Raw genomic sequence first — 15859 nt, forward strand, 5'->3', positions numbered from 1 at the left:
GATGCCCCATTGGGTGATATAATGGATACAGGTGCCCCATTGGGTGGTCCTGTGGGTACAGATGCCCCATTGGGTGATATAATGGATACAGGTGCCCCATTGGGTGGTCCTGTGGGTACAGGTGCCCCATTGGGTGGTCCTGTGGGTACAGATGCCCCATTGGGTGATATAATGGATACAGGTGCCCCATTGGGTGGTCCTGTGGGTACAGATGCCCCATTGGATGATATAATGGATACAGGTGCCCCATTGGGTGGTCCTGTGGGTACAGATGCCCCATTGGGTGATATAATGGATACAGGTGCCCCATTGGGTGGTCCTGTGGGTACAGATGCCCCATTGGGTGATATAATGGATACAGGTGCCCCATTGGGTGGTCCTGTGGGTACAGGTGCCCCATTGGGTGGTCCTGTGGGTACAGATGCCCCATTGGGTGATATAATGGATACAGGTGCCCCATTGGGTGGTCCTGTGGGTACAGGTGCCCCATTGGGTGGTCCTGTGGGTACAGGTGCCCCATTGGATGGTCCTGTGGGTACAGGTGCCCCATTGGATGGTCCTGTGGGTACAGGTGCCCCATTGGATGGTCCTGTGGGTACAGGTGCCCCATTGGATGGTCCTGTGGGTACAGGTTCCCCATTGGGTGGTCCTGTGGGTACAGGTGCCCCATTGGGTGGTCCTGTGGGTACAGGTGCCCCATTGGGTGTTCCTGTGGGTACAGGTGCCCCATTGGATGGTCCTGTGGGTACAGGTGCCCCATTGGGTGGTCCTGTGGGTACAGGTGCCCCATTGGGTGGTCCTGTGGGTACAGGTGCCCCATTGGGTGGTCCTGTGGGTACAGATGAGGGTGGTTGCGCAGTTGACCCCATGACCTCCGCTGATCCCAGCCGGACAATCGATGCTGGTTACAACCCAAGTCTGATGACCCGATACAGTGACTCAGGTTCCTGAGGTCTGTTAACTCGGCCCAAACCAGGGGATTTAATGCTCTGTGTGACATTGGCCTCAGTACACCCTGACAATAGGCCTCAGTACCCCCGGACAATTGGCCTCAGTACCCCGGACAATAGGCCTCAGTACCCCGGACAATTGGCCTCAGTAGCCCTGACAATAGGCCTCAGTACTCCGGACAATTGGCCTCAGTACCCCCGGACAATTGGCCTCAGTACCCCGGACAATTGGCCTCAGTACCCCGGACAATTGGCCTCAGTACCCCCGGACAATTGGCCTCAGTACCCCGGACAATTGGCCTCAGTACCCCGGACAATTGGCCTCAGTACCCCCGGACAATTGGCCTCAGTAGCCCTGACAATAGGCCTCAGTACCCCGGACAATTGGCCTCAGTACCCCGGACAATTGGCCTCAGTACCCCCGGACAATTGGCCTCAGTACCCCGGACAATTGGCCTCAGTACCCCTGACAATTGGCCTGAGAACCCCCTGACAATTGGCCTCAGTACCCCCTGACAATTGGCCTCAGTACCCCCGGACAATTGGCCTCAGTACCCCGGACAATTGGCCTCAGTACCTCTGACAATTGGCCTCAGTACCCCTGACAATTGGCCTCAGTACCCCTGACAATTGGCCTGAGAACCCCCTGACAATTGGCCTCAGTACCCCCTGACAATTGGCCTCAGTACCTCTGACAATTGGCCTCAGTACCCCTGACAATGGTCTCAGTACCCCCTGACAATTGGCCTCAGTACCCCTGACAATTGGCCTCAGTACCACTGACAATTGGCCTGAGAACCCCCTGACAATTGGCCTCAGTACCCCTGACAATTGGCCTGAGAACCCCCTGACAATTGGCCTCAGTACCCCCTGACAATTGGCCTCAGTACCCCTGACAATTGGCCTCAGTACCCCTGACAATGGTCTCAGTACCCCTGACAATTGGCCTCAGTACCCCGGACAATTGGCCTCTGTACCCCCGGACAATTGGAATCAGTACCCCTGACAATAGGCCTCAGTACCCCGGACAATTGGCCTCAGTACCCCTGACAATTGGCCTCAGTACCCCTGACAATTGGCCTCAGTACCCTTGACAATTGGCCTCAGTACCCCTGACAATTGGCCTCAGTACCCTTGACAATTGGCCTCAGTACCCCTGACAATTGGCCTCAGTACCCCCGGACAATTGGCCTCAGTACCCCCTGACAATTGGAATCAGTACCCCTGACAATAGGCCTCAGTACCCTGGACAATTGGCCTCAGTACCCCTGACAATTGGCCTCAGTACCCTTGACAATTGGCCTCAGTACCCCTGACAATTGGTCTCAGTACCCCCTGACAATTGGCCTGAGAACCCCCTGACAATTGGCCTCAGTACCCCTGACAATTGGCCTGAGAACCCCCTGACAATTGGCCTCAGTACCACTGACAATTGGCCTCAGTCCCTCTGACAATTGGCCTCAGTACCCCTGACAATTGGCCTGAGAACCCCCTGACAATTGGCCTCAGTACCACTGACAATTGGCCTCAGTACCCCTGACAATTGGCCTGAGAACCCCCTGACAATTGGCCTCAGTACCCCTGACAATTGGCCTCAGTACCTCTGACAATGGTCTCAGTACCCCCTGACAATTGGCCTCAGTACCCCTGACAATTGACCTCAGTACCCCTGACAATGGCCTCAGTACCCCCTGACAATTGGCCTCAGTACCTCTGACAATGGTCTCAGTACCCCCTGACAATTGGCCTCAGTACCCCTGACAATTGACCTCAGTACCCCTGACAATGGCCTCAGTACCCCCTGACAATTGGCCTCAGTACCTCTGACAATTGGCCTCAGTACCCCCAGACAATTGGCCTCAGTACCCCTGACAATTGGCCTCAGTACCCCCGGCCTAGGGCAGGGGGAAATAATCAGCCTGAATTTCCACTCCTAATCACTGCCCAGCGACCCCTGATGCCAGGCACTCGGCTGCGATGCCCTCCATGGTTGAAAGGCCTGCCAACACTTCACCTCAGGGTCTGGTAGCCCAGTGGTTCAGGTCCGAGATTGGTAAACCTTGAGTTCAAACCCCACCCTGGTAAATTATGGAATTTAACTCAGTAATCCGTGGGCTGGGGCCAGAGAAAATGACCATGAAATCTGCTGGATTGTCGTAAAAACCCAACTGGTTCCCTAATGTCCATCGGGAAGGGATCGTGCCAACCTTACCCGGTCTGACCCACACGTGACTCCAGTCCTACTCTAGATGGGTAATTGTAATAGAACCCGCTTGGCATGAGACTGACGGGATCACACCTTTACACTTCCCCCTATTACAACCTGCCCCTTTACACCTCCCCCTATTACAACCTGCCCCTTTACACCTCCCCCATTACAACCTGCCCCATTACACTTCCCCCGATTACAACCTGCCCCTTTACACCTCCCCCTATTACAACCTGCCCCTTTACACCTCCCCTATTACAACCTGCCCCTTTACACTTCCCCCTATTACAACCTGCCCCTTTACACTTCCCCTATTACAAACTGCCCCTTTACACCTCCCCCTATTACAACCTGCCCCTTTACACTTCCCCCTAATACAACCTGCCCCTTTACATCTCCCCCTATTACAACCTGCCCTTTACACTTCCCCCTATTACAATCTGCCCCTTTACACTTCCCCCAATTACAACCTGCCCCTTTACACCTCCCCCAATTACAACCTGCCCCTTTACACTTCCCCCTATTACAACCTGCCCCTTTACACCCCCCCCCCCTTTCACATCCCACCCCTTTCACACCCTGCCCTTTCTCACCCCCTTTTACACCCCCCCTTTACACTCCACTTTTACAACCCCCCTTTCAGAGAATCATAGAATGGTTACAACACAGAAGGAGGCCATTCGGCCCATCAAGCCCATGCCGGCTCTCTACAATAGCAATCCAGTTAGTCCCACTCCCCCGCTTTCCCCGTAGCCCTGCAATTTTTTCCCTTCAAGTATTTATCCAGTTCCCTTTTGAAGGCCATGATTGAATCTGCTTCCACCACCCCCTCTGGCAGTGCATTCCAGATCATAATCACTCGCTGAGTAAAAAAGTTTTCCCTCATGTCCCCTTTGGTTCTTTTGCCAATCACCTTAAATCTATGTCCTTTGGTTCTTGACCCTTCTGCCGATGGGAAGAATTTCTCTCTGTTTCGAACTGTCATGATTTTGAATATCTCCATCAAATCTCCTCTCAACCTTCTCTGCTCTAAGGAGAACAATCCCAGCTTCTCCAGTCTATCCACGTAACTGAATCCCTCATCCCTGGAACCATTCTAGTAAATCTCTTCTGCACCCTCTCTAAGGCCCTCACATCTTTCCTGAAGTGCGGTGCCCAGAACTGGACACAATACTCCAGTTGTGGCCGAACCAGTGTTTTATAAAGGTTCATCATAACCTCCTATTGATAAAGCCCAGGATCTCGTATGCTTTTTTAACCGCTTTCTCAACCTGCCCTGCCACCTTCAACGACCTGTGTACATATAGCCCCAGGTCTCTCTGTTCCTGTACACCCTTTTAGAATTTTAGCCCTTTAGTTTATATTGCCTCTCCTTGTTCTTCCAACCAAAATATATCTCTGCATTAAATTTCATCTGCCATGTGTCTGCCCATTCCACCAGCCTGTCTATATCCTCTTGAAGTCTATCACTATCCTCCTCACTGTTCACTACTCTTCCAAGTTTTGTGTCATCTGCAAATTTTGAAATTGTGCCCTGTACACCCAAGTCCAAGTCATTAATATATATCAAGAAAAGCAGTGGTCCCAGCACTGACCTCTGGGGAACACCACTGTGCACCTCCCTCCAGTCCGAAAAACAACCGCTCACTGTTTCCTGTCACTTAGCCAATTTCATATTGATGCTTTCACTGCCCCTTTTATTCCATGGGCTTCAACTTTGCTGACAAGCCTATTATGTGACACTTTATCAAACACCTTTTGAAAGTCCATATACACCACATCAAACGCATTACCCTCATCGACCCTGTGTTACCTCATCAAAAGACTCAATCAGGTTAGTTAAACACGATTTGCCTTTAACAACTGTGCTGGTTTCCTTTATTAATCCACACTTGTCCAAGTGACTGTTAATTCTGTCCCAGATTATTGTTTCTAAAAGTTTCCCCACCACCGAGTTTAAACTGACGGGCCTGTGGTTGCTGGGTTTATCCTTACACCCTTTTTTAAACAAGGGTGTAACATTTGCAATTCTCCAGCCCTCTGGCACCACCCCCTCTATCTTTACACTCAGCCCCTTTTACACCCCCTTTTACACTCCCCCTTTTACACCCCCCCTTTTACACCCCCCCTTTCGCACCCCCCTTTTACACCTCCTTTTACACTCCACCCCTTTTACACCCCCTTTTACACCCCATTTTACACCCCCCTTTTACACTCCGCCCCTTTTACACCCCCTTTTACACTCCACCCCTTTTACACCCCCCTTTTACACCCCCTTTTACACTCCCCTTTTACACCCCCCTTTTACACTTCCCTTTTACGCCCCCCCTTTTACACTCCCCTTTTACACCCCCCTTTTACACCCCCCCTTTTACACTCCCCTTTTACACCCCCCCTTTTACACCCCCTTTTACACTCCCCTTTTACACCCCCCCTTTTACACCCCCTTTTACACTCCCCTTTTACACCCCCCCTTTTACACCCCCTTTTACACTCCCCTTTTACACTCCCCTATTACACCCCCCCTGATTTTACTCCCCACTGACTGGAATGGGAAGGTTGTAAAATTCTTGTCCCATTCGATCCGACAGTTTGCCGATGGGCAGGTACGGTGAGAATGACCCCCAGTGTGATTGGACCTTAATGGCCTCGGGGCAACTAGGGATGGGCAATAAATGCCGGCCATGCCAGTGACGCCCACATCCCGAGAGTTAATTATAATAAAAAATAGTCGAGGAGTGTAGCAGAGTGGATTATGGAACAACACTGGAACAAAAGAGGAGGGAGGGGGGTCGAAGAGATCAAGGGGAAGAATTCTTTTCGAACTTCAATTATTTCCCAAACGATACAAACAAAACGAGTGACGAGGGTTTGCGAGTCACAGGGTCTGTCGGGTGAGGGGTGTAAATCTCCCTCGGTGGCTCCCACGCTGGACAATGTGGAGTCTAAAAGTGGCCCAGTCATGGGTGGTGAGCGATCGTGTTCATGGGTTAAAATCAGGACCAGACCGCTTGACGATTTTAACAGCTCACGGCATTGTGTGAAGACCCTGGGGGCTGGTTGGTGGATTAATATCCATCAGTGATGGGAGAGTCGATTTTCAGCTTGCCGGAGGGGTGATCAGACTGGAATTACGTATCATCCGCCTCTTACACAAGTCGCTCGATTTACTTCTCCACTGGCACCAACGACAATCGGGCGAGATCTACAACGCAGCCAATGAAAATCTATTCCATTATTGGGAAATGTTACAAGCAAAGAATTATCCACTCTGTTCCTTAGCTTTGTCTCTCTGTCTCTCTCCATCTCTCCCCTCCCCCTCTCTCTCCAGGAGCGGATCGCGAAGGCTCACGGCTCCCAGTGTGGATTCTGCACCCCAGGAATGGTGATGTCCATGTACACCTTACTTAGGAACAACCCCAACCCAAGCACGGCACACTTACAGGAGTCCCTCGCTGGTAAGAGGCTCGTATCTCTGTCGGTGCAGGGTGTGTGGTTTCCGACCTGCATCACAGCTCCAGAATTAACATCTGGCACAGCTGCATTCCTTTGAGATGATCCCGTTGATCGATCCAATCTTTAAGGATTGGGTTTTGGTGGTCCCTAATGTTTTATGGCCCGTTATGTGATCTCTCAACTTGCAGGCTCAAAATCATTTTGGGAAATGGGTGGTAACCAGTTCAGTTACAACTGAGTTGGTTTTGCAAAATTCTTCACTTGCTCCTGGTGTTCTGAGAAGCCAGAATGTGAATGATGACCATTGTACCATGGGGTGTTCCAAATTAGGAAAGGATGGGATAGGCGAACAACAACAACTTGTATTTATATAGAGCCTTTAACATAGTAAAATGTCCCATGGCGTTTCACAGGAGCTTCATCAAACAACAATTGACACAGAGCTAAAGAAGGACATACTAGGTCAGGTGACCAAAAGCTTGGTCTAAGATGTTGGTTTTAAGGAGGGAGAGGCGGAGAGGTTTAGGGGGGGATTTCCAGAGCTTAGGACCTACTTGGCTGAAGGCACAGCCCCCATTGTGGGGTGAAGGAAATCGGGAATGCACAGGAGGCCAGAAGTGGAGGAAAGCAGAGGACTCGGAGGGTTGTAGGGCTGGAGGAGGTTACAGAGATGGGGAGGGGTGAGGCTATGGAGTGATTTGAAAACGAAGATGAGAATTTCAAAATCGAGGTGGGTAGGTGGGGTTGGGGGATGTGGTGGGAAGGTGGGTAGGTGGGGTTGAGGGATGTGGTGAGAGGGTGGGTAGGTGGGATTGGGGGATGTAGTGAGAGGGTGGGTAGGTGGGGTTGGGGGATGTGGTGAGAGGGTGGGTAGGTGGGGTTGGGGGATGTGGTGAGAGGGTGGGTAGGCGGGGTTGGGGGATGTGGTGGGAAGGTGGGTAGGTGGGGTTGAGGGATGTGGTGAGAGGGTGGGTAGGTGGGGTTGAGGGATGTGGTGAGAGGGTGGGTAGGTGGGGTTGGGGGATGTGGTGAGAGGGTGGGTAGGTGGGGTTGAGGGATGTGGTGAGAGGGTGGGTAGGTGGTGTTGGGGGATGTGGTGAGAAGGTGGGTAGGTGGGGTTGAGGGATGTGGTGAGAGGGTGGGTAGGTGGGGTTGAGGGATGTGGTGAGAGGGTGGGTAGGTGGGGTTGAGGGATGTGATGAGAGGGTGGGTAGGTGGGGTTGAGGGATGTGGTGAGAGGGTGGGTAGGCGGGGTTGAGGGATGTGGTGAGAGGGTGGGTAGGTGAGGTTGAGGGATGTGGTGAGAGGGTGGGTAGGCGGGGTTGAGGGATGTGGTGAGAGGGTGGGTAGGTGGGGTTGAGGGATGTGGTGAGAGGGTGGGTAGGTGGGTTTGAGGGATGTGGTGAGAGGGTGGGTAGGTGGGGTTGAGGGATGTGGTGAGAGGGTGGGTAGGTGGGGTTGAGGGATGTGGTGAGAGGGTGGGTAGGTGGGGTTGGGGGATGTGGTGAGAGGGTGGGTAGGTGGGGTTGGGGGATGTGGTGAGAGGGTGGGTAGGTGGGGTTGAGGGATGTGGTGAGAGGGTGGGTAGGTGGGGTTGAGGGATGTGGGGAGAGGGTGGGTAGGTGGGTTTGAGGGATGTGGGGAGAGGGTGGGTAGGTGGGGTTGGGGGATGTGGAGAGAAGGTGGGTAGGTGGGGTTGGGGGATGTGGTGAGAGGGTGGGTAGGTGGGGTTGAGGGATGTGGTGAGAAGGTGGGTAGGTGGGTTGGTGGATGTGGTGAGAGGGTGGGTTGGTGGGGTTGGGGGATGTGGAGAGAAGGTGGGTAGGTGGGTTGGTGGATGTGGTGAGAGGGTGGGTAGGTGGGGTTGAGGGATGTGGTGAGAAGGTGGGTAGGTGGGGTTGGGGGATGTGGTTAGAGGGTGGGTAGGTGGGGTTGAGGGATGTGGTGAGAGGGTGGGTAGGTGGGGTTGGGGGATGTGGTGAGAGGGTGGGTAGGTGGGGTTGGGGGATGTGGTGAGAGGGTGGGTAGGTGGGGTTGAGGGATGTGGTGAGAGGGTGGGTAGGTGGGGTTGAGGGATGTGGTGAGAGGGTGGGTAGGTGGGGTTGAGGGATGTGGGGAGAGGGTGGGTAGGTGGGTTTGAGGGATACGGGGAGTTTGTGCGGGATGGGATCTTGCACTGATTTCTCTCTGGGAAGGGCGTGCATGTGAAATGTGAATGGTTTGTCTTTGTCGTGGGGTATCTGGGGGCATTGCAGCCTGAAAGATTTGATTTTTGACACTCTATTTTCTGCATTTTCCTGCCAATAAACCAGGTACAATTTCTCCCAGAAAGGTTGGAGATTGTTTCAATGTCAAAATAAAGCAATCACAGAAACTTGAATAAATGGGCTAACAACAGCCATTAAAGTAAGAGAGAGGGAGATGTGATCTGACAGGATTAAACATTCATCCCCAACGATCACCAACATTAATTTCTGGCCTATTTTGCTCTTTTTAAAACCTGTCTGAAAGGTTTATTTTCTTTAATGGAAATGAAAACCAATCACACACTGCAATCACTGAAAGAAGTGACATGTCCAGACTTTGATATCTGTGCTTTGTGTTGTCACTGGACTGACTGCCCATTACACCCTCATTGAGCATTAATGATACTCCTTATATTTCTCCGTGGGCATTAACTGCTTTTTACAGGTGTTGTGAGCTCTTTCCCCATTGATCCCACAGGAGGAAAGGGAATAACTGTTGTTACAGTTGAGTTACTGAACATAACCGGGCACTTGGTCAAGTCAATGATCCACATTGTACTTCACAGCTGGACTCTGTCGTAAAACCCCAAATATGGGAACCTCAGTGTAATTTGTTTCAGTGAAGCTCAGTTCCTATTTACTCCAACCCCACCTTTTATTCCTCAAACTCCAGCAGTTCCCCTGTACAGTGACGGGAGTGCTCAATAAAGCCAGTTAATGCAGTCACAACAGGGGACATTTTCCTTATCTCACGGAAGAGCCTGTGTCTCGTCTCGAAGGAAATCAGCCTTTGTGTAAGACAACAGCCAGGCGTTGCCCCAGAAAATCCTTCTGATTTGATCAGCTCGTTTGTTATGTTTGACTTGAGAGAACCACTAAATAAAAACATGTGTGACTGGGATACTCAGAAACCATCAGCTCATCTTCAAGCTTTTCTGCCTGAGGTTTGTGTACAACCAACAGTGGGAGAAAACAACTGTTTCTCTCTGCTTTCAGTTCTCGGATTGGTTCTGACAGCCTGTCATTGTGCCTTCCAATTGATCGGATTGGTTCACAGTGACAAACTTCAATTTTAACCCTGCTGTTCTGGTGGAAACTGGTCAGGTGGTCAATCAACAAACCCCGGGTTACTTGCCCACTGGAAAGCCGCCCGAATCCCGTGGACTGTAATTTATACTCAGGCCGGCACTGTGCCTGCTTCTCAAGGGCCTCCTGCAGCAGCTTAAAGGGGAGGTGCATTTTTCACTGGGGACAGAAAGAAGCAGAAGGCACCGTGAGTGCAGAACTTACAGAAGCTTCCAGATGTGTTCAGCTGGAAGACCCACGAGGGAGAAATGTCTGCCGAAGCTCCGCCCACATCTACCAGAGAGCAGCTGAGAGTCCCTTTAATCATCTCAGGAACTGGGGATAGGCAGGCAGGTGGACAAGAAAATGGCGTCAGGGTCTAAATAGCGTCACATGCGCATGAGGCTTCTGCTTGTTTCTGATAGGACGTCTGGTCTCCAAGATTCAAGTCCGCCGGAAAATCAGGACAGGCATCAAAGCAACGGCAACAACTACAACAACTTGCAGTTATATAGCACCTTTAACAGAGTAAAATGTCCCAAGGTGCTTCACAGGAGCGATTATCAAACAAAATTTGACACGGAGCCACATAAGAAGATATTAGGACAGGTGACCAAAAGCTCGGTCAAAGAGGTAGGTTTTAGTCTTAAAGGAGGAGAGAGAGACGGAGAGGTTTAGGGAGGGAATGTCAGAGCTCAGGGCCCAGGCAGCTGAAGACACGGCCGCCAATGGTGGAAGGAAGACAAACGGGGATACCACAAGAGGCCAGAATTGGAGCAGCACTGAGATCTCGGAGGGTTGTGGGGCTGGAGGAGGTTACAGAGGGAGAGAGGGACGAGGCCATGGAGGGATTTGAAAACATGGATGAGAATTTTAAATTGGAGGCATTGCTGGACCGGGAGCCAATGTAGGTCAGTGAGCACAGGGGTGATGGGTGAACGGGACTTGGTGCAAGTTAAGATACGGGCAGCGGGGTAACTGCCTCGATTCTGCCTGGTTTAAATCATTATTTGTTTCTTTTCTGTCTTTGTTCTGATCTCGAATCTCACCTGTCCCTTACAGGTAACCTGTGTCGCTGCACTGGATACAGACCTATCGTTGATGCCTACAGGACGTTCTGTACGGTAAGTGCCTGGTCAAATTGTCCAGGAACATAGCAACAGGAGGAGGCCATTCAGCCCCTCGAGCCTGTTCTGACATTCAATTCGGTCATGGCTGATCTGTATCTTAACTCCATTTACCCGCCTGATTCCATATCCCTTCATACCCTGACCTAACAAAAATCTTTCAATCTCAGTTTTGAAATTTTCAATTGATCCCCAGCCTCAACAGCTTTTTGGGGGAGAGAGTTCCAGATTTCCACTCCCCTTTGTGTGAAGAAATGTTTCCCCATCACCCCTGAACGGCCCAGCTCTAATTTTAAGGTTATGTCCCCTTGTTCTGGACTCTCCCACCAGAGGAAATAGTTTCTCTCTATCTGCCCTATCAAATCCTTTAATCATCTTAAACACCTCAATTAGATCATCCCTTAATCTTCTATATTCAAGGGAATACAAGCCTAGTCTGTGCAACCTGTCCTTATAATTTAACCCTTTCAGCCCCGGTATCATTGTGGTGAATCTGCACTGCACCCCCTCCAAGGCCAATATATCCTTCCTGAGGAGTAGTGCCCAGAGCTGAACGCAGTATTCCGGGGGGATTCCAGATGTGGTCTGTACAGAGCTTTACACAGCTGTAATATCACTTCCACCCATCTGTATTCCAACCTCCTTGAAATGAAGGCAAATATTCCATTAGCCTTTTAAGTTATATTTGACCCTTTCCTCTAGGTTTAAGTGATTCCTGTAATTCTGTTTACATAGAATTCACAGCCACTCGACCCAACCGGTCTGTGCCGGTGTCTATGCTCCACACGACCCTCCTCTCTCCCCTCTTTATCTCACCCTATCAGCAGATCCTTCTATTCCCTTCCCCCTCATGTGTTTATCTCGTTTCCCCTGAAATGCATCCATGCTGTTCACCTCAACTACTCCTTGTGGTAACGTGTTCCGCATTCTAAACACTCTCTGGGTAAAGAAAAGTAAATGATGCGGTGTTCCCAGGTTAACCAAATGTAAGATACCAAACCAATAGCTGGAATCAAATTAACTATGGTTCGAATCAGATCAACTATGGTTCGAATCAAATTAACTGTAGTTAGAATCAGATCAACAATGGTTACATCCTAAGTGCTGGAAAGTGGGATTAGGCTGGGTGGCTCATTTTCGGCTGGCCCGAATACGATGGGCTGAATGGCCTCCTTCTGTGCTGTAAATTTTCTATGATTCTATGGTTAGAATCAGATTAACTCTGGTTAGAATCAGATCAACTATGGTTAGAATCAGGTTAACTATCATTAGAATCAGATTAACTCTGGTTAGAATCAGGTTAACTATCATTAGAATCAGATTAACTCTGGTTAGAATCAGGTTAACTATCATTAGAATCAGATCAACTATGGTTAGAATCAGATTAACGCTGGTTAGAATCAGATTAACTATGGTTTGATTTCTCTTTTACTTCATTTTTTTTTATTCGTTCATGGGATGTGGGCGTCGCTGGCGAGGCCGGCATTTATTGCCCATCCCTAATTGCCCTTGAGAAGGTGGTGGTGAGCCGCCTTCTTGAACCGCTGCAGTCCGTGTGGTGACGGTTCTCCCACAGTGCTGTTAGGAAGGGAGTTCCAGGATTTTGACCCAGTGACGATGAAGGAACGGCGATATATTTCCAAGTCGGGATGGTGTGTGACTTGGAGGGGAACGTGCAGGTGGTGTTGTTCCCATGTACCTGCTGCTCTTGTCCTTCTAGGTGGTAGAGGTCGCGGGTTTGATCTTCACCTTTCCTTCCCCAACTTTCTGATCCTTTGGTGCTGTCTCACACACCCTCCCCCCTCACTGCGTTAAACTCAAAGACACATCGCACCATCTCCTGCTCTAACTCATCCTTTCCCAGGGTCTCCAAACTGTGGAGTTCCTCCCTTCACTCCGTCGTCTCTTCCTCCTACAATCTACAGGCTTTTAAAATCTATGCTGGTGTCACTGGATCACTGCTTCCTGACAGCTTCTCTCCGCTCTTTTTGCCCTTGGTGTCTTGCACTGGAAGTCTTCACCTTTGTTTCTTATTTCGGGCATCCATTTTGATGAATGGTAGTTTTAGACATGTTGACGGTCGTTGTGCTGCACAGGGTGAAGGCCGCAGACTAACCTTGCAGGTGAAACACTCCTGTGAATGTTACGTTCCCAACTCTTGATGAAACTCTTTCCTTCCAGGGATCGACTTGCTGCCAAAAGGAAGGACCAGGAGGGAACTGTCCCCTGGGGAAGGCTGAGCGAGGTGGAGGCTCGGCAGAATCAACGGACGGAGATCAGGACGTAAGTCAGGAGCTATCGGGTCAGTTGTGTGAAGGTTCTGGAAAGTCTGTGGGTGATAAAGCAGTGGGACAGAGACCATCTTCCAGCTCACATAGTGAGTGGGAGGGGCCTGATAATAGGGGCGGGGTTATCCCAGCTCGCACTGAGTAGGAGGGGCCTGTTATTAGTGGGTGGGGTTATCCCAGCTCGCATAGGGAGTGGGAGGGGCCTGTCATTAGGGGCGGGGTTATCCCAGCTTGCACTGAGTAGGAGGGGCCTGTCATTAGTGGGCGGGGTTATCCCAGCTCGCATAGGGAGTGGGAGGGACCTGTCATTAGGGGCGGGGTAACTAGTGGGGTGCCGCAGGGATCAGTGCTGGGGCCTCAACTATTTACAATATATATCAATGACTTGGATGAAGGAACAGAGTGTACTGTGGCCAAATTTGCTGATGACACGAGGATAGGTGGAAAAGCAAGTTGCAATGAGGACACAAAGTGTCTGCAAAGGGATATTGACAGGTTAAGGGAATGGGCAAAAATTCGGCAGGTGAAATGTAATATGGGAAAATGTGAAGTCATCCACTTTGGGAGGAAAAATAAAAAAGCAAAATATTATTTGAATGGAGAAATATTACAAAATGCTGCAGTACAGAGGGATCTGGGTGTCCTCGTACATGAAACACAAAAAGTGAACATACAGGTGCAGCAGGTAATCCGGAAGGCAAACGGAATATTGGCCTTTATTTCTAGGGGGATGGAGTATAAAAGCAGGGAAGTCATGCTACAACTGTACAGGGTGCTGGTGAGACCACACCTGGAGTACTGCGTACAGTTCAGGTGCCCTTATTTAAGGAAGGACATACTTGCATTGGAGGCAGTTCAGAGAAGGTTCACTCCTTATTTACTCTATCAAAACCCCTCATGATTTTGAACACCTTGATCAAATCTCCTCTTAACCTTCCCTGCTCTAAGGAGAACAATCCCAGCTTCTCCAGTCTCTCCACTTAACTGAAGTCCCTCTTTGCTGGAACATTCTGGAAAGCTAGCAGACCTCAGTTGGCACATGTTGAACCGTACCGGCCAGAGTCAGTGAGCATGGGGCCAGGGGAGAAATCTGGGGGAAGGAGTCAAGGTAGACTGTTCTGATCGATCTCTCTTTCTGCCCATTTTAGATGTGCAGTGAGCTGTTCAAGGCAGATGACTTCCTACCATTGGACGAGACACAGGAGTTGATCTTCCCACCAGAGTTAATGGTGAACAGGATACCTGCTTTATTTGCCAATTTTTCTTGTATTTCCTGGTCATTTGGATGTCAAACTGATACAATGGCAGGGTAGGGGGGGTCACTGACACACATTGTCGGGACAATGTAGAGTGAACTTTACTCTGTATTTAACCCATTCTGTACCTGCCCTGGGATGTGTTTGATGGGACAGTGTAGAGGGAGCTTTACTCTGTATCTAACCCGTTCTCTACTTGCCCTGGGAGTGTTTGATTGAACAGTGTGGAGTGAGCTTTACTCTGTATCTAACCCGTTCTCTACTTGCCCTGGGAGTGTTTGATGGGACAGTGTAGAGGGAGCTTTACTCTGTATCTAACCCGTTCTCTACTTGCCCTGGGAGTGTTTGATGGGACAGTGTAGAGGGAGCTTTACTCTGTATCTAACCCATGCTGTACCTGCCCTGGGAGTGTTTGATGGGACAGTGTAGAGGGAGCTTTACTCTGTATCTAACCCATGCTGTACCTGCCCTGGGAGTGTTTGATGGGACAGTGTAGAGGGAGCTTTACTCTGTATCTAACCCGTGCTGTACCTGCCCTGGGAGTGTTTGATGGGACAGTGTAGAGGGAGCTTTACTCTGTATCTAACCCGTGCTGTACCTGCCCTGGGAGTGTTTGATGGGACAGTGTACAGGGAGCTTTACTCTGTACCTAACCCGTGCTGTACCTGCCCTGGGAGTGTTTGATGGGATAATGTAGACGGAGCTTTACTCTGTATCTAACCCGTGCTCTACCTGCCCTGGGAGTGTTTGATGGGACAGTGTAGGGGGAGCTTTACTCTGTACCTAACCCATGCTGTACCTGCCCTGGGAGTACTGGGAGGTCTGCAATGTTAAGTATTCAATTGCTGGTCACGATTTAGAATTCTAGTTTTTTTAAGACCCCTGTTGAGTGTGATGAGTGTGTCTCTAACATTCCTGCTCTTGGTGCAGCTAATGGCGGAGAAGCTGGAGAAGAGAACTCTTGTGTTCCGTGGGGAGAGAGTGATGTGGATTGCTCCAACAAACCTGGAGGAACTTCTTGAACTGAAAAGCCAGTACCCTGGAGCTCCGCTCCTGGTGGGAAACACCATCATTGGTGAGAATGAATTCCAGGAAGCTCCTGTTTTGATCCTGCTCGTCTCTCCAGACCAACCAATGGGTGTAAAAGTGATCCAATTGTGCCCCTGTTTAACAGTTTTTGGACGTATCTGCAGTTTATAGAATCATACTTCCCAGAGGGAGGCTGTTCGGCCCATCATGCCTCTGCCAGCTCTTTGAAAGAG

General features: G+C 50.3%; 1 protein-coding gene across 1 annotated transcript in view; it reads left to right on the plus strand.

The window, feature by feature from the left end:
* The window catches only part of LOC137310109 (aldehyde oxidase-like), a 235854-nt gene that overhangs the window by 19068 nt on the left and 200927 nt on the right, over window positions 1-15859 (plus strand). Inside the window, 5 exon segments of the mRNA XM_067978068.1 lie at window positions 6491-6617; window positions 10989-11050; window positions 13235-13336; window positions 14490-14570; window positions 15528-15672. Coding sequence (XP_067834169.1) covers window positions 6491-6617; window positions 10989-11050; window positions 13235-13336; window positions 14490-14570; window positions 15528-15672 — 517 coding nt within the window.

This window comes from Heptranchias perlo, unplaced genomic scaffold (genome assembly GCF_035084215.1).
Source record: "Heptranchias perlo isolate sHepPer1 unplaced genomic scaffold, sHepPer1.hap1 HAP1_SCAFFOLD_218, whole genome shotgun sequence".
NCBI classification, from domain to species: domain Eukaryota; kingdom Metazoa; phylum Chordata; class Chondrichthyes; order Hexanchiformes; family Hexanchidae; genus Heptranchias; species Heptranchias perlo.